General features: G+C 41.2%; 1 protein-coding gene across 1 annotated transcript in view; it reads right to left on the bottom strand.

Annotated features, from left to right (window-relative positions):
• The window catches only part of CDH19 (cadherin 19), a 163,032-nt gene that overhangs the window by 22,377 nt on the left and 121,230 nt on the right, over positions 1-19,425 (bottom strand). Inside the window, exons 4-8 of the mRNA XM_024206277.2 lie at positions 12,056-12,175; positions 10,448-10,612; positions 6,566-6,750; positions 4,964-5,217; positions 2,172-2,308 (exon numbers count right to left, since the gene is read on the bottom strand). Coding sequence (XP_024062045.1) covers positions 2,172-2,308; positions 4,964-5,217; positions 6,566-6,750; positions 10,448-10,612; positions 12,056-12,175 — 861 coding nt within the window. The remainder of the gene's footprint in view (positions 1-2,171; positions 2,309-4,963; positions 5,218-6,565; positions 6,751-10,447; positions 10,613-12,055; positions 12,176-19,425) is intronic.

The following is a 19,425-nucleotide window of genomic DNA, read 5'->3' as shown; positions in this document are numbered from 1 at the left end:
TTTCTGCTATCTCTTACTGATAACTACTTAGAGCTGGTAGTGAACCACACCTCTGGACATCCAAAGAAATAACAAATTAGAGTCAAAGTCGTCCCATGTTTCAGTCATCTGTTACCATCAGAAGTACTTGATGGAGATTTATACTTCAATTGACAGAAAGAGGAGGCAGAAAACATTTTGGCCCCTAATTACCTTCCTTTTGTGAATGAACAAATCACCTTCAAGTCAGTCTGGTGGCTCAAGTTTTCTTGTTCTGTTTGCATTATTAGAGTGCTATTATTTCTGTTTGGATTGTGTACTCTATGTAGGCAGATTAACACCTACCAAGAGACAGAAAATATTGGGTTTGATTCGCTCTTGAGTTGGAACTCCACTCAGCTCACGATGGAGGAAGCGTCATTAAGCAGCTGGTTCTGGCTCTGAAAATCTCAAGGTCAGACCTGATGGAGGCCTGACTATGGTGCAGATGCCAGGACACTTATGGGATTTGAAGCTGGATTTATGCCACCTGGTTGGTGCAAAGGAGCTGTAACCATACATGGCCCATATGGGATGAAATCCGGGTTCCACTGTCATCAATGTAGTTTTGCCATTGGCATCAATGGAGCCAGAATTTCATGCATAGTTTCTTTGTTTTTCAAGAAAAGATTGCTAAGTACACAGGATAGACATGATGATTATATTTCAGGTGTTAAATGTTATTGATTGATAAAGTAAATCATCTTCAAGCATATCCAAACCAATGTGAAACACCTCTGGATATCATCTTACTAAATAGTGACCTTATTATCATTAAAGAGCTGGAGAATAAATATAGCAAAATGAGAAGGGCTCCCTCCTCTTACAATACATATCTTAATATTTCTTGACATTGAAAGCCTTGGCATTTCTTCTGGTTCAGGAGATATTATTCAATTGTAACATCTGGTTCTCTCCCTTTTTAGTGTTTAGCTAAACAGAAAAGTCATAATCCTAGACTGAAGTCATCCTGCAATGTTTCCATAGACCTATTCAAGGTATGACAAAAATATCCCAGAGATGCTTTCCATTCCACCATATCACCCGCCAGCTGTCCAACAAAGTGAAAAAGAAGATACATTTGTGTTTAAAAACTCACAGATAAACCAAGAAGTCAAACAAGACTATCAATCCACAAATATAAAATGAGGATTGCAGTAAATATTGCTACCAACTTCACTATATTAAGCTCACTATTGCATCTACTATTCTGATATATATATATATGGGGAATGCTTTCTTATGGGGAATATATTGGATTAACATATTTCTAAAGGTTGTCTCTTTCACCAGAGATGAGAAGCTGGTCCAATAAAAGATATTACCTCACCCACCCTGTCTTACTCATATTTCTAAATAGTCATCATAAAAAACAAACGTATATGACACAATGTCTAAAACACATGCTAGTTGTTAAAAATACATGGCAATAAGTAGTTGATCCATTGATATCCTCCTATTTTGTTGACCTTGTCTTTTCCTATGGATGATGTGATTAATTTTAACTAAGAAGAAACACATTTTGTCACATCCAGTTCCAAATTAGCAAGCAAGCATTTTCCATAATGTTGTCCCAAAGATAGGGCAGCTGGATAACTGAAAGCACAAACAGAAGCAATTTGCATTTGACTTTCAGACAAAACTGACAGGTGAAATCTATATAAAGGATGCTTCCCAGATTTAATTGTCACTGTAGAGAAGTCTAGCTGATTTAGGCCTGACATTAACCATTAATTTGAAATACAGGTTTCTGACTGGTGTTAAATTAGACCCTGGCTAATTTTACACTAGTCAAAAATCTGGTGTGAAATTAACCAGGGTCTAATTTAACATAAGATCTTGCACCGGGGGAGAAATTCATATGCTTCAGTATAACTTGAAAGTGTTAAGAGTCTCCATCTCATTACAATTTCTTTTTTTTCTTCTTTTTTTATAAGGTCATCTTTTATGAAAGAGCACAAGACCTTGGAGCTCAAAAACATCCTGCTTCCACTGAACTCATCATTTTAATAATGCTCCTTAATGTAACAAGAAACAGCAATATAATGAGAAAGTAGCATGTATTCTCCATTTAAAAGAAGAGATGTTCAGATGATAATTATACTAAGTGCATGCAGGATATAAAACATAGTGTTCCTTAAATTCTTACTCACTCATTTCTGTGGCTGTAACAGTTATGTTGTGCCAAGCAGCTGTCTCTCGGTCCAGAAGCTTAGTTATAATGATTGTTCCATTGTGTGCATTGATGCTGAACAATCTCTTTAAATACGTGCTGTGGACAATAGAATACCTGCACCAAAAAAGTAAAGAGATTGCCTAATACTGAAATGTTCCATCTGAAACAAGGACATATAAAACTATTGTCAGTCGAGAAAACAGAGCTGTGGATATATCCATATAAATGTGTGCAGCAGGAACTCAGAAATTATGAAAAATGTACACTTATAAACATTTAAAATTCACTGCTGCCAAGATCAAAGCTCTTCTTTTCATAAAACTAAATATGCCTCAGATCTATATTAATGTGAACTGAATCTAAAATGCATTATTCATTCTTATTTCTAAGTCGGTCTCACAGCAGGTGAATGACTTGGTTGAAAAGAAACAGCAAAAATGCCACTTGTGAAATGAATAACACTGGCAACTAAGTAGAGGTATAATGGTAAATCTATTTTATTGTTGCTGACATGTTATGATGTCGAAGGAATGAGCATTAGGGAAAAAGAGAGGCATCTGACTATCTATAATGAGATGTCTGCTAACCCCAGGTACAAAATCCAAAAGTGAGAAATGATTGCAATGAGCCCAACTTGGAGCGCTACTGCAATAACCATCATTTGAAAAGCTCTGCATGCCATGTTCATATGCACACATACAAAATGCAGGTGGAATGATAGTTAAATTCTTATCATTGGCCACATATGAGTTACTATGAAAAAGGCAGAGAGTGAAGTCAAATATATAAATTAGAATGGCAGAGATTTTTAAATTATTGGATTTTTTAAAAAAATAAGATAAAACTAAATATGTGGCTTTATTCATAAGGCACAGTAGGTGACTCTATCTTGGAAGTGAAATTTGCGCATACTCAGAAAGTCTGCATTGGTCCTGTTCAGAATACCTGTACTTAACAATTTCCTCTTCTTCTCCAGCTTTCATTTTGCTTGATAAAGCCTTTATATTACAAATTGACACTTAGGACTCTTCTCTGATAGCCCTTATTAAATGCCAGTGACTGGACAACTCTCTAACTTTTAATTTATAGTTACCAGGCAGCCTGCGTGAAAATCAGCAAGATACTAAATCCGAGAACTACTATAATAGATTGTCATCTGTTCACTTCAGTTTAGCAAGAGGCTTGTCAATGTCTCCTTTATAAACTCTTATTTCATGGATTTATAATTCAGCTTCCAACATATTTCATTTATGAGAGTATCCTCTCATCCCTCCTCCCCACACAATCTTTTCTTGTTGTTTCTGTTTTGTTTTGTTTTTTTCTGATTTCAGACATTTGTTTGTTTTAAATAAACTGTATTTATTATAACATATTTTGCTGTTTGCAAACTGGTGTCCATAATGGCAATCAGGCCTAGTTTTGTTTTGTTTTGTTTTTGTATGATAAGAAAACACTGACAGCTGAGTTATTGTTGAATAATTGGCTGCATATGCATATACTTTCCCCCAAACGTACATATATATGTTTTAAAATCATTGTTGATGCATGCTGCGAAATGAAATGTTCCATCTTAAAGGAAGTCTATGGTGCAACAAACCTGCTTAAACATTGCTGGATTGGGGCAATAGACACACATGTACATCACAGCAACCCCTAGAGAAATATTTTATTTTGAAAAAATATACTATACAAATGTTATAAATATTCACAGTATTTACATGTTTTGGTACAGATGCTATAATTCTCTAAGCAAAAAAAACAAGTGTTTTGAAAAATTCTGTACATATATTTATACTTTTTTAACTTAATTTTACCCCAGGCTAAGTCAATATAATAGGAAACTAGTATTTAAAAAGACAAAAAAATTGGAAATCTATTGTCTATTGAAGCATAGATGATAATAGGGTATATCAGCTACTACGAACTTGATAATTTAATCCACACTAGTAGATTATTTTGCACCACACTAGTTTGTCCTGTACCTTAGGTTGTCTAAATTAAGTGGTGTTCAATGATGTCAATTGACTCTACAAGCTATTTTAATTATAAATCATAGCTAAAGATGAATCAACTGTGTCCTGCCTTAAGATACAGTGAAACTATTTTGTGAAATACATAGTTTGTAGAATTGTTGACTACAACATTTCACTATGGGGCAAATACCAATCCTGGAAGGCTGAAAGAGAAGGGAACTGGTACAGTTATGTTACACAGAGCTGGCTAGATCCCGGCTGTGGGAGTGGACACTGTTCCTACCCAAGCCTAAAACATAGCCCTGCACTACAATATTTCCCTCTGCCCCTCTGTAAAGGAGATTTTGGGGAGCAGGCTGGAGTAGGGATAGGGGCATAGCCAGTGGATCAGCAATTATGCAGAACACAGTGACATCTGTGCTACTGCAGACCACCGTTCTGCTGTTGCTCCATATCCTCTACAGGGCCACTATTTGATCTATTTTTCCATCCACTGGGTACTATGAAGAATTGATTTACAAAACCCATTTATTCAGGCTTTGTGCAGGGGTCAGGATTAAGCCCAGAGGGAGGGAAATGACATTTTACTATTCTAGACTATTTGCTTTAAGGATATCCAGGCTATCACAACGTAGGTGAACTTTAGTTCATTCATGAAGCACAGACCTGTGGAATGGAAAAGAGTCCCCTGGAAATTTTTCTCACTTAAATAGTCTTGGGGCCCCTTTGAAAATCTCAGCCCTGGTTTTGAAATCACTTCTTCCTAGCATACCTATTTACATTTTACAGTTTGTACCTGATGGGACTGTTGGCATTGTCTGGATCTCTGGCAGTTATAGCACCAACAAAGGAGCCATTTGTGGCCTCTTCAGCGATTTCCATCACATAGTTCTGTGAGGTGAAAACTGGAGGCTCATCAGCATCTTCCACACTGATCTTGATAATGGTTGTGTCTTCAAAGGGCCCTTCTTTCATAAAATGGTCATCCATTTGCCTGTTGATAGCTTTTACTCTAACACTGTATCTCCTTTTGCTCTCAAAATCCACTCTCTGTAGACAAACAAAGTGGGAAGTGGAATATTCCTTTTTTTTTTTTTTAGAATTTGAAAATTAATAATACATTAATGACTGATGTAAGATTAAAGACAAGAAATAGTGGTACACTTCTTTTGGGAATGTTTTAAAAGCAGTTACACACACATATATACACACTGCAATAACAGTTTAATTATTAATCTGTGTCTTACTTTAATTTGCTTTCACTATTAAGGATTGATTTCCTTGGTTTGCTCTGATGTTATGATTTAATAGTATTGTAATGGATACCTTACTTTATTTTGTCACTTATGTTTAATGTAGGTTATGCTCTTAATGCCTTTATTTCACATGTAGAGTTAACACTATACAATATACCATATGAATTTTCATGTAGAATAAGGGGAATTAATTACTTTTCAGATGTTCAAACTGAGTTTATTACAGTTTAGTCTTCAGAAAAAATAACTCTGCCTCCCCTTTAAGAAAACCAATGAAAATAACTCACTGACCACACTGTCTGTCATACCATTTGTTTAGTCAGGATTAGTAATACAAACTACAGCAGGAAATATTAACGAAATAGCTTCCTTTCCTTGTAACTGTTCCAAATGGGCAAAAGACAGCAACATCAAATTCTTTAGTCTCCCATACTTCACTGAAGTGCTGACATTGTCTGAGTAAATACCCTGTGCTCTCTAGCTCCATCTCAGAATATTTTTTGGCTTCCCATACCATGAGAACATAGGTAACCAACTGAATGAACTTACTTTCTGTCTTTTCCCTCCCCTGCAAGGTTTAAAATGAAACCTTGTCATCAGTTCAGTTCTAGTAGCTAACTCTTTTTCTCCCTATGTGATGCTAAAATAAGTCCCATATACAACTGAAGCTTCCTGAGTGTGTTTCACTAAAGAAATCATAACACTTTTCACTTATACACAGAAGTACCTTCCATCTCAAGATCTTAACATTCTTTACTAACAGTGTGTTATGCCTCAGAACACTCCTCTCCTATTATTCTTCCCATTTTACAGGTGAGGAAACAAGGCACAGAGAGGCTAAGACATTTTCCCACAATCACATAAGGAGACAAGTGCAAAGCTGGGAATAAAACCCAGATATCCTGACCCCAATTGCTTGAGCCACAAACCAAAAATATCAATTTACTTTCTAAGCTAGTGAGGTTGTTTTTCCCCACCATTCCAGATCCTATTTTCAGTCAGATTATTAGTGCTTAAAGAAGCCAGATAGAAAAAAACATGGAAACAACAACATGAAGTGTTGTTGTTTTAGTAGCAGTTGTTGTTATTATTTTAAAACATTAATGATATGTTTCATTTTAGTGGGTTTTTTAATGTCTCACCTCTTTTAATATAACAATTCCTTCTTGGGTCTCATTGTTAGTAATGATGTCAAAAACAAGTGATTCCTCTCCTTCGATGACATAATTCATGGCTGCATTCTCCCCTATGTCACTATCCTCTGCCATGATTTTGCCTATGGTAGAGCCCGCTGGTGCCGCCTCAGAGATATTCATGTAGTAGAACTCTTAAAGAAACAGTCAAGTACCATCACATTAAACATCAACTTTGTCAATGATCTATAACAGTTGAAAGCAGTGGTGTGCAACCTTTGGCCTGGGGAATAGTAGTGGCCTTTGAAACACTCACCTGAGGCCATGGGGGGGTGACTATTTAAGAAAAAATGTTTGCCTGAATATAAATTGAAAATATGTTTCCTGAGCTGGGTAATGTGAGTATCAAAGGGAAGTGTTTGAACCAACCTCATTCCTGTGAGGAGGCACTAGGGGGCAGCACCTCCATAACTGCATCACAACTGCTCCCCTGCTGCCTGAGAAACAGCTCTGAGGTGAGCTGGGAGCACTCTGAGCAGATACTGTCATATTCCTGCTACAGCTGCTCAGCAGTGACCCTATTGGTAGCCTGCTACTTTGCAGGGGTAGGGATAGGGTATCAGGATAAGGCCTTGGTGCTGCACCTGCTCAATATTCCTGAGACCCTAATGAGCCAGCTAGGCTGCCTGATGGACTGCCCTGCCCTGATCATCTGAGGAAGCCAGCAGGCCAGTTCTTAAGCTCAGCAGCTGCAGTAGCTTGCTGGCTGCTCAACGCCCACACCCTCACTGCTTCCCTGTTCTTGTATCTCACCAAGTCCTGCTCTGCTCATCCGTAGCTCCTGCCCTGCACCCAGCCTTGTTCCCACCCAGTCCCAATCTTGCTCCTGCCTCAGAACCAGCCCTACTGCGGCTTTCCCTGTCTCCTGGTAATCTGGTTCCAACCCTCGGCTGTGATTCCTGACTCCAACTGTGTCTCAACCCTGGGCTCTGGCATTCAGACTCTGATTCCATTTTGGAACTTCAGCCCTGCTTCTTGGCTTTGTCTCTGTCTCAATCCCTGGCATTTGGACACCAACCACAAGGCCCGACTGCCTACAACCCATTCTCCTGACAGTTTGAGCAGCCTGAAACTAAAACAGAGGGAAACTGGGCTGACAAGGGGTCCAGAGCACTGGGTAGCATGGATCCCTCCCCAGCCAATCTTTCCCTGCTAAAGATAGGGGTTGCCTTACAGATCCTGGAAGCCCAAGTTGCTAACCTGCAAGCCAACGTCACTGTCCTGCAGGCACAGAATGTAGCACTGCACAGGCAGGCAATGCCACCCCTGACTCTGCCTCCCACTTGGTGTGAGCCAAAGATTCTCCTGCCTGATAAGTTTAACGGTGATCGGGGCATGGTTCAGGGGATCCTCAGTCTATGCTGGCTCCTCTTTCTGCTGTGCCTGCAGTCATTCCCCACTGATCAATTCAGGGTACAGCTGATTCTCAGCTTGCTGACTGGGGAGGCTCTGGCGAGGACATCCACACTCCTAGAGAAAACAAGCCCAATCCTGGGCCAGCTTGAGGACTTCATTCAAATCATGGATGTGGGTCCTCAGTGACCCTAATTATAAGTGTACAGCTGAGGCCACCCTGGGAGTGTTGCACCAGGACAGATACTGAATGGAATGAGACTTCACAGCATTATCATTTCCACTTCGACCTAAATGATGACATGAAGAAGAGCTGGCACAAGTGGACTCTCCACCGACTCTGGATGCCTTGATGCCTTGATTGACCTAAAGCATAAAAACTGTCAACCATCTGATGGAACGCTGCCAAGAAAGGTCAGCTTCCCGACTCCTGCCAGCCCTGCCATCTCTGGCTCACCAACCTTCAGCACCTTCCCCACAGCCCATCCCACACAGCTCGACACAGAGAAAAAGCAGTGTTGGGCATTGGGGATATGCCTATACTGTCGAAGACCAGGACACTTTGTGTCAGGCTGCCCTGCTAAGGTCCAATTGGCACCCTGGTCAGGGAATGCCAAACCCCGGCCACTGATAGCAGGGTCTGGGTTGGGGTGTTGCTCTCTGCCTCTCATTGGTACCCAACATTAGTATATGTCTGCTGGTATCTTGGCAATGAGCAGGCAGGTCCCGACATATCTCCAGCTTCCTCTACAAGTCTGACACCTCTCCATCTCCGAGGTCCACCTGGAGTCACTTGTGGATTTGAGTGTCTCAGGTAACTTCATGGATCAGGACTTTGCATGAATACACCAGATTCCCACCTAACGCAAAGACATCCTGGAGTTGGTGGAGTCTATCAATGGCTTGCTTCTTTCATCAGGCCTGGTTACTCACTACTGAATCACATCCACACCCTGGATCTGTTCTGGACATTTCACAGAAACCAGGCCTTGGGGTACCTAGAAGATGCCCTTCATGAGAGAGGTACTGTTAGAGTAAGTCCCTGTAGCTGCAGCTGCACCTGCTCAGCACTCCTGACACCCTAACAAGCCAGCTGGGCTACCTGATGGACTGCCTTGCCTGATTTGTTGAGGAAGCCAACAGGCCAGTTCTTAAGCTCAGCAGCAGCAGTAGCTCACTGGCTGCTCAACGCCCACACCCTCTCTCTCTCCCAGGGCTTGTCTCTCGCTAAGCCTTGCTCCTCCTCTGCTCCTCCACAGCTCCAGTCCAGATCCTGCCCTGCAGTAAGCCTTGTTCCCCTCCTGTCCCCGTCCTGTCTCAGAACCAATCCTGCTCCTGCATTCCCTTACTCCTAGTAAGTCAATTCTGACCTTTGACTCTGCTTCCTGGTCCTGGCATTCAGACTCTGACCACTAGGCCTGACTCCCACTCCAACCACTAGACCTAACTGCCTACAGCTCAGTCTCCTGGCAAAAGGAAGGGAGGAGAGAGAAGATTAAGGTTCTACACTGCCTGTTTCCTTGCTAGATTGAGGGATCCATAGGGAGGACAGCATAGCAGCTCAGTTGCCTATGCCTGAGCACAGGGAAATAGAAGATTGATTGTGGCTCTTTGGCTTTTTTAAACTATTGGATGAAATCTTAGCTTAGATGAAATCAATAGCAAAGCTCACATTAACCTCAGTGGGACTAGGAATTCATCTGTTAAAGTTAATTCTACTGCTGAATAGTTGGACCCAACTGATTTACAGCATTTGTATGGTGTGCACTTGCAACATTATTATTATTTACGATAGGTTTCTGAATAAAAAGTATCTAAATCGGAATTATTTCCCACCACTTCATTCTGAAACCACCTTTGTTTTCCACACTTTTATAATTAATCTTTATTTCAGATTAGTGACCACAGGGTGCAGAAAACCAGTGGTGTGAAACCTCCTCTCTACATATGCACACTCTGGGAAGACTGCCATTAAAATACAGATTTCTGTATTAAATCAGCATAGTGTGATTATTTCTCCTGAATGCAGCTGCATGCTAGATAGCAGTGGCAATGCATGGCTTCCCTACTAGTTCAGTTTGTATTTATCGTTTAATTAGTAAGTCCTGTAAGAGAATTTTTATCCTTCGAGAAACATAATTTTACAGTTGTCAATATATTAACAGTAATAAAGAAAAATTATGCTCTAAACCCCAAGAGAGAAAAAATACTTTTTTTGTATTTAACTTCCCTAAAGTAGGTATCTTGTTATCTCAAAACTATAACAAAACATAACACTGGCTTAAGCTCTCTAGCTATTTAGTCCAGGCTTTTTTTGTGTGGAAAAGTTATTGGTTTATCAATCTTTTATTTGATATAAAAGGCAAAATGTAGATCTGATGTAAATGGGTATACCACTGAACTCACTGACATTGCACTAGTACTAAATTTTCCCCACAGTCTCATGTGTAATAATAAAACTTCTTGCCATTTACTCACTTTGTTGAAATATGGGTTTGTTGTCATTGATGTCAGAGAGGTTGATGGTTACAGTTGCTGTTCCTGAAAATCCACCCATTTGCCCAACCATATCTTTGGCTTGGATAATGACAAAGTATTGCTCCTTAGTTTCTCTGTCCATTTGAGAAGAAATTCTAATGACCCCTGGAAGATACAGCTAGCTAAGCACATTATTTACAATATCTGACCAGACATTAAGAGTACAAAAAGAAGCATCAGATTCAGTACCACTAAGAGGTTTCACAATTCATAACATCTGTAGGCTGAGCTTATTCTTCCATTCCCACACTCCCACCCATGTGACACCCTCCCATTGTCATTTATTGCAGGGGTTCCCTGCACCCTCCATCCTTTCCCTCATGCCACGGGCTCTGTGTGACTCCTTCCCACCATGCCAAAGTCTCCTATTACACCATGTCCTGGCTCTATATGCATCCCCATTACCCCATGCTAGGGATTCTATGTGCCCCTCCCATTTGCCCTTCTCCCACACAATGCCCCCCATCCTCTGATCATGCCATGTTAAATTTTATTGGGAGGATGGACAGAAATGGGATATTGTTATGATCAAAGGCATTAATTGGTGCTATCAACCAGTGGTTTAATCATTATACAGTTGCATAGGTACTTGAAGCTGGGTTAAACGGAGTAAAGGGAGCTACACATGTCCCCCATGATTCCCCAAATCAATAGGGTTCTGCTCATTGGTTCCTAGAATATTCCCTGAAGTTTTGGAATTGATCAGATGATGTTTTGAAAGGTTGTTTTGTTACATACAAATTGACAGACAGACAAACAGACAAATGCCATCAAGTTTTAAGTCTTTGGCCACAACCAATAATATACACACTGATTAATTCATAGCACATGTGGCCTTGTGCTGGAAGTTAGGACTTCTTGTTTTATATGTTCCTGGGTATCCCACTGTCTCACTTTCACCTTTAGCAAGTCCTTTAACTTTCTGTGCTTTAGCTTACTCATCTCTGAAATGAGAATAATAATATTCCCTACTTCAGAGAAGTATTGAGGTATAAATAAATTATGTTGATTAAATTTTGTTTGAGGTGTTAAACATAAAATCTTATAGACTTGGGAGTATTATTATTATATGTCCTGGAATTTAATGTTTGCATCGTGACTATTATTTGAACCAGTTTTATATATGTCTTAAAAATAGGGAGATATCTGAAATGTCTCACAGGCTGAAATTTTCTTTGATTTATGTGAAATATATTCCATTTTATTTAATGAAGTGACTATGGGCACCATCCAAAAACAACTGAAGTAAATATGACTCATTCTATTGACTTAAATGGTCTCCAAATTGGGCCCTAAGGGCTTGATCAAGTCAATGGGAGTTTTTTCCATTGACTTGAGCAGGAGCAGGATCAAGCCCTAAATCAGGAGACATTCAGATACTACAGGTGTGGGTGCTAGATAGGTAGGTAGATTGTTTGATCTGAGGACATTATACTTGTGCTGTCTTGAGAAAATAAGATTACAATCTATTGTAATTTTTACCTGACACACAGATATTTTAGGAGAGTTCATGAATGAAGCTCAGGTTATAGGAAGATCTAACAATACCTGTCTTTGGCTCCACAGAGAAGTAGGGCTGTCCTTGCAAAATACTGTAAAGTAGTCGGGCACTATTGCCATAAGCAGGATCATCTCCATCTGTAGCTGTAACCTGTATCACCGAAGTACCTGAAAAGAAAAGAAGTGAAATAAGAAATTTCTTATATATATTTGTTTAAAATGAAATGACTGTTTGCCATATAAATAACATATAACTCTCTCTTGGCATATCTATAGCTTTTAACCAGTGTCAGATTCTCTCTTCTTGTCTAGTCTTCGTCTACATCTATTTTTTTACCCATTTCATTTAATATAAATCAATTCATACTGTATGAATATATTCAGTACTGGCCAACTACCACCCAGTGTCAAACGTTTCATTCTCGAGCAAGCCAACTAAATGCTCATGTAACTAAAGCTAACATTCTAAACCCTGCATAATCTGGATTCAGGCAAGGACTTGGGACTGAAACTGCCTTAATGGCACTGATGGTTGATCTTCTGCTGTCAATGGATAGAGGACAGACATCCATTCTCATCCTCCTGGATCTCTCCGCAGCATTCAACACTGTTGACCACAAGATTCTGCTGTCTTACCTGAGAGAGGTGGCAAGAGTTCAGGGTAATGCACTAAGATGGTTTGAGTCCTTCCTGGAGGGATGCACCTAATGAGTAATGATGGGAAACTGTACCTTCACCACTAGACCTGTTACTTGTGCAGTCCCAGAAGGATCAATTTTTTTCTCTGGTTATTTTCAGGATTTACACACAACCACTAGGTCAGGGGTCTCAAACTCAATTTACCTTAGGGCCAGTGCCAGTTCTCCCAGCAGGCCAATAATGTCACTGAAGATGGTGTTCAGAAAAGAAAATGTTTATATTATATTTTTTATTTTGAATTTCTTAGAAATAATAAAACTGTCATACAACTTTATACAATCCTTCGCCTGCCAGAGAGTTTTTAATCTTTACCATACACCTGGCAACGCTTCAGTTCTGTCAATTTGTTGATGTTTGGCCGCAGTTAAAACCTTCCAGATTGCAGCAAGGTGTGCATCAGATAGTTGTATTCGGTATTTTGACTTGTTTATATTCATTGTGGAAAAAGGTGATGCTGCCTCCATGGCTGACTCTGCCCGGCAACTAATGATGCTGCCTCCATAGCTGACTCTGCCAGGCAACTAATGATGCTGCCTCCATGGCTGACTCTGCCCGGCAACTAGTGATGGTATCTCTTTCCCTCTCCCCCAACCAATGGGAGCCGCGGGGTGGGGTGGGGTGGCGCTTACAGCAGACATTGCCAGCAATGTGGCTGCATGCGTCTCTCCTCCGCGGGCCACAGTGAGGAGGTTCTCGGGCCGCAGATGGCCCACGGGCCGGGACTTTAAGACCCCTGCACTAGGTGAACTGGTCAGATCAAAACTTAAATGACAGCAATATGCTGATAATACACAACTGTACCTATCCTTCAACAAATATGACCACATCGCAACCACCACCAAAAAGGCCTAGTGCTTGGAAGAGATCAGTTCTTTGATGAAGAAAAGCTGGCTGAAGCTGAGGCGGATCAAGACAGAGGTGATGCTGGTGGGCAGAGGACAGGATTTCGAAGAGTTTGCAACCACAGTGCACTCACAATTGGTCAATTCAGTCCGTAGTCAATTCAGTCTGTAAAGGAGAACTCTTATATTCCTTTCTGAAGTTGAGCTCTAACATATCAGCATCTACAAATAAGATTTTCTACCATCTCCATCTGGCTTGGAAACTCCATTCCATCTTGGTGCATGAATACTTGGCCTTTGTCACCTCTCCGCTGGATTACAGCAATTCACTATAACTGATCATGCATCCTTCAGCACTTAGGAAACTCCAAGTAGTTCAGAATGTTGTAGCACATCTCCTCAGCAACACAGGCTGCTACAAATACATCAAACCCACCTTCCACTCTCTATAGGCTTCCCACATAATTTAAAAACAAGTTAAAGGTCTCAGTCCTTATCTTCAAAGCACTACATGGCCTGGGCCCAGGGTGTCTAAGACTGTGGTTGACAACTATGTTCCTGTGGCACAGTTGAACTCTCAACATTAAGAGTAAATCTTGTCTGTGCAGGAGACAACATCTTCTCCAGAGACTGTCTAAGGCTGTGGAATTAACTCCCCGAGGAAGTAGGGACCATTACAAACCTCGTCACTTCTTTTGCTCCAAGTTCAAGGCTCATTTATTTGATCTTGCCTTCTCCTATCAGAACTACATAGCAGCAGTATGTGTATATATAAGCCACACACTGCCAAAACAAGACATTCCACTGCACATATTTCTCTCACTGGAGAGAAAATGAGAAAACAAACCTGTAATAGATATGTAGTCATGCTGATTAATGCACTACTGGAAGGTGCTCAGGTACTATGGTGATGAGTGTGGTATAAAAACCTCATAAGCCGGTTCGTTTATAAGCTGACCCCCCCAAGATGGATAAGTAAAAATTTGTATAACCCATTCATAAACCGACACTATAATTCAGGAGTCAGCAAACTTTGGCTCCCGGGCCATCAGGATAAGCCACTAGTGGTCTGAGTTTGTTTATCTCGAGCGTCCACAGGCACAGAGGTAAACCTAAGTAAACAAAGTATCCCGGCGCGCCAGCTGCTTACCCTGACGGGCCGGGACAGCAACTGGTGGGGAAATTTTTTTGGGGGGAGAAGCTGGGAGTCAGGGGAGTAACCCTGGTGACCACCCCCCACATGACCCCACCCCTAGCCCGGGACCCCCACACTCTCCCAATCCCATCCCTTCCCATCTTATCTGGGGAGGGCCAGGGAAGGATGTCTCTGACCTGGCTGGAGCTGCTCCGGCAGACTGGGCAGCGCGGCCGCAGCCTGCTCCGCGGGCCAGACCGGGCAACACAGCTGCAGCATGTTCCAACGGACTGGGCCGGGCGGCGTGGCCGAAGCGTTCTCCGACACCCGGGCGGCGCGGCCACAGCCTGCTCTGAGGGGCGGGGCTGAGCAGCACAGCTGCAGCCTGCCAGCCCCAGAGCTGCAGCTGCTTTGGAGGCTGAGGGGAGAGCAGCGTGGCCAGAAGTGGAGAGACTCTGGCCCTGCCTCTTCCCTTCTGTCTCTGCTGGCTGTGCTGCCTCTCCTTGCTCCCTCTGTTGTGGGGAGGGGTTGTGTCCCACCTCTCTCTCTCTATACCCGTTCATAAGCCGACCCCCATCTCTGGTGCTTCCCTTTTTACTAAAAAAATTCAGCTTATGAACGAGTATATATGGTAACTTAGAATAGAATAGTACACTGTACCTGATTTCTAACCATTTCATGTACCCAGCTATGTCATCCTACAGTGCAGAGAGAGAATGGTAGAGTGTATGTCCCAAAAATAGGCTCAATAGAAGGCTTAATATTTCTTTTTTTCTTCCGCCTCTGTACTGGTTCCATTCTCCTTTTCAATTTATATTAAAACAAAAGATTAACTTGTGACTTTCCAGTGGGATTTTATCTCTATATTGGCAAATACTGTATATTGTCCTCAGTTTTTCTAATTTATGATATGTGAATGGGCTACTTTCAGATTTATTTTCCATTGAATATGTTTTAAGATGTTTTATTAAAGTGCTCCATATAAAAAACAAACCAAAACAAAAGACAAATATTGTATGAACCTCTAATTTAAAACCTACAGAGGAGCTGATAGAAATAAACTGTTAACAAGCAAAGCAGCCAGGAAATAGAACAAGACTCTGATAGCATTTTATATCCTTGAGGCCTTTAATGAGCCTTTCCTACTGCAAAAGAGATAGCAAAATCAATCTGCAGAACATGATTTCATCTCTAGTTGGGAGTCAGTCATGTCCTAGATCCAAAATTGACAACATCCCCATGGGCCGTCCATGAGGATATCCTTGCAAAGAAATATTCCTCAGCATCATCATTTTATAATAAAATGGTTATTTTTATCTTATTTCTTACCTGACTTCTATATAAGAATACAAATAGCTACCTCTCTTGAGGAAAAACAAGACCCAGAGCCACTTTCCATGACTTTCTGACATATGATCACATTAGAACATCTTATCATAAGACAGTCTCTTCTGTTGCATGTTTTCTCTGATAATTAAGTCAGCAACACCCTGAAGGTTTGAGGTCACTAGTATAAAATACAGTATCTTCTCAAAATATCTTGATCCGAGTTGAGGCCACTCTCTGGATATTAAAATTCTCTTTTAGAAACTTCTCAGACTAAAGACTCAGTAGTCTGGAAAAAGCAGTAGTCTGGCTAGTCTGGAGCGAAATGCTGTTCCTTTGCTGTTGACTTCAAGAGCAGTTCTATGTCTAGAGCAAGTATAGGATACCACCCTCAGAACATGCCTATAATATCAGTCTCAGAGTGAAACTAATGGGGGTGGGGAGTGGAGAGAAGAGAGAGTCCCCCCCACACACACACACTCGTGGCCTTTAGGTGTATATGTGGCACTTTTTCGAGCATGTTATGTAGAATCCACTCTACCTATAGGCAGAATAAGCAGCTGCCTAGGGCTGCAAATTTTGGGGGCCTCCGATGGGCAGAAATGGTATAAGTGGCAGTGGTGATGGCGGGGTATGAAGATGGTGGGGCTGCCCAGTGCAGGGTGTGGCTGGGGCTCTGAGCAGCAAAAAATGGCCCTCTACTGCACTAGTGGGGAAGTGCTCCTGCCTCTTTCTCAGGGGCTCCAATGAGCAGGAAGCATCCCCCAAATAGGCTGTGCCTGATGGGGAAGCACTCTCGCCCCACCCCCAGCGAATAAGATCACGGGTACTACCAGGAGCAGCCCCGAGCTGTTCAGCACCTGTGTCTGAGGGTGGGGCTTTGGCTACAAGTGCAGTGACTCACCCGGCTCTATGTTGGTGCCAGCCTGCACCTACTGCTCCGCACCCAGTCTCTGTGGATCTTGCTGCTCCAGCTGCTGCTGCCACCACTCTGGGCGCATGCTACTGCTGCTGGGGGGCCAGGCAGGGGAGGGGGGCCGGGGGTGTGGAGTATGGGCAGACAGGCAGGGGGCCCCATTGTGATTGAACTGAGCAGCTCCAGGGGCAGGGTTGCAAGGGCTCAATGTGGAGTGTGTCCCTGGCCCCAGGGGATGGAGGAAACCATGAAGCATTGCAGGGAACAGATGGGGAGCACTATAATGGTGCAAGGCAGAGGGGAGGTGCAGTCAAAATCAAGGGATGCATCAACCACACTTTTTCAACCCATTATCCCCCTAGTTGCAAAATCTGGCTCTGCCACTGATCAAACTGGTGATATATACATCTCTCTATTGCTGGCAAGAAATTTCAAAGATAAATTGACAGGTTAATCTTCAACAACCACGAACATCTGAGGCTTACAACTTCAGAAGCAACACTGTTCTCAAATATGACTGACGAGTAAGTACACTCAAGTACATAAATGTTAACTCAAAACAAACTGTGATCTAGAAACAGAAGGTCACCAGAGATCAGTCTCACTGAACCACTCCTGGCATACGAAAATCACTGTTAAGCATGAAAATAATGCAGCCCTTTTGAAGTAACTGAGTATTAATATTGACAAAAACTACCACTGTGGATAATCCAGGGGATACAGTGTATGATTGATGCCATCTCTGAAACAGGAACCAAAATACAAACAGTAAAGCTCAGAAATGTGCTGTTTTATGGGATTATATTTAATAGATCAGGGATATAGATACACAGAAAAAGAGATTGCTTATGTGACTGCAATATGATGATTACAGCCTATTGGGTCTCATTCAGTTAAAGCCATGTTTTATTTTCTACTCATTTTATTAAAAAATGAATACTTGAAGCTGTGATTGGTAGTGCTGCCCATTTGGGCAGCTCCAGTCCAATCCCTCTGGTTCTGTGTTGGCTCTGCTGAGGTATAGAAGCAAACAAGGAAAGGTTAATGAGCATGGAGCTCCTACAGGTGGGCTCTGCCAGGCCCTGGTGCAGGGTATAAAAGGAGAAGTAAGCAAGTAGTGGTAATCTGGTAAAGAGAGTCCAGTCTCAAGGTTAGGGTAAATGCTCCTCTCCTGCTTGAACCTCAGATGGAAGAGAACTTCCATTTTAAAATTTGGAATATATTTTTGAAAGGGGTGAGCTTTATTTTGAGGGGATTGTCTTCTCACATCTCCCAAGGAATGAGATTCCACATCATGGGTTAAATATGGATGTGGTACTAGGCAGCCCAACACTACGCATTCTCCAAGGAGAGATTCCTTTCCAATTTTGAATTTCTCACCTCAGATGGAAGATTTTTCTGTTTGAGTATTACCTGTGTTAGCAAAAGCAAGAAGTTACCTCAGTGGAATAGTGCTTCATTAAACATGTCAACGTGGGCAGTTATGCCTGAATAATAAAAAGTTGCAACTGCTAATATGCTCTTAGCATCCCTGAAACAATAGTATAAATGATTTTTGCAGCTTCCTGCTTGGAATTAAAAATATAAATCAGCAAATACAAATGTTATACTTTATACTAATGGGCTCACACATTTTTAAGCCATTTTCTGAAGTTCCTGAAGAAAAATGACATAATTGATGGCCTAATTGGTATTGTTCAGAATTATGATACCATTTATGGAAGTATCATTTATGCAGGAATGGAAGTTTGGAAAGGACAATGAACTTGACCTTGGTATGCCAAAGATGCAAGTTACTCAAACGTACCCATCAGCTTTCACACACTTGTGTCTTTGAATACAGTACAGTTGGATTACACAATACTTATAAAACAGTTCAGACCCAAATATGTATTTTATGTGTTCAAACGTAGATCTAGATAATAAATCTATTTACACTTTCTTTATGATACTACGCTAGCATTTAACTTGGGTACACTGCTTTCTGGTACATTCTCTTTAAAAATAAAATTGTTCTCTTTATTATTGGAGCCTCCTATGGTGCAAACATCAGTGTCATTTACCTGTTATAACATATTAGGTAGCTACAGGACAGTCATATGGGAAATATCCTTTTGTTTTTCTAACTAGGGCCCCAAATAGATAAAACATGTTACATACTGATATATCATTGCATCTGACTCCTACCCATTCCATAAGATGTACTGCATTTGTAGAAGTTTAATAGCACTATGGGAAGCACTTTATATAAAATCATACCAAATGCCTAAGGGAAAACCATAGTCTTGTACTCCCAGAAGAGTCCATTTACAGATACATGTTTCATTTACTATGACACTTGCATATAAAATCCTAATAAAATTTAAATGCAGCAGATAAAGGAGAGCTTAGAAAGCATACTAACTCTTATACTAATTTGCATTTATGTTAATATAAATATTGGTACTTGAACCTAACTTTGAGCTAAATTTTCCAATGTGTGTGGGGGGTCAGAGGCATT

The sequence above is a fragment of the Terrapene carolina genome, unplaced genomic scaffold (assembly GCF_002925995.2).
Source record: "Terrapene carolina triunguis isolate 2854851 unplaced genomic scaffold, T_m_triunguis-2.0 Scaffold58, whole genome shotgun sequence".
In the NCBI taxonomy this organism is placed as follows: Eukaryota; Metazoa; Chordata; order Testudines; family Emydidae; genus Terrapene; species Terrapene triunguis.
The sequence above is the reverse complement of the archived record's forward strand: the minus strand, read 5'-3'. Positions and strand labels throughout refer to the sequence as shown.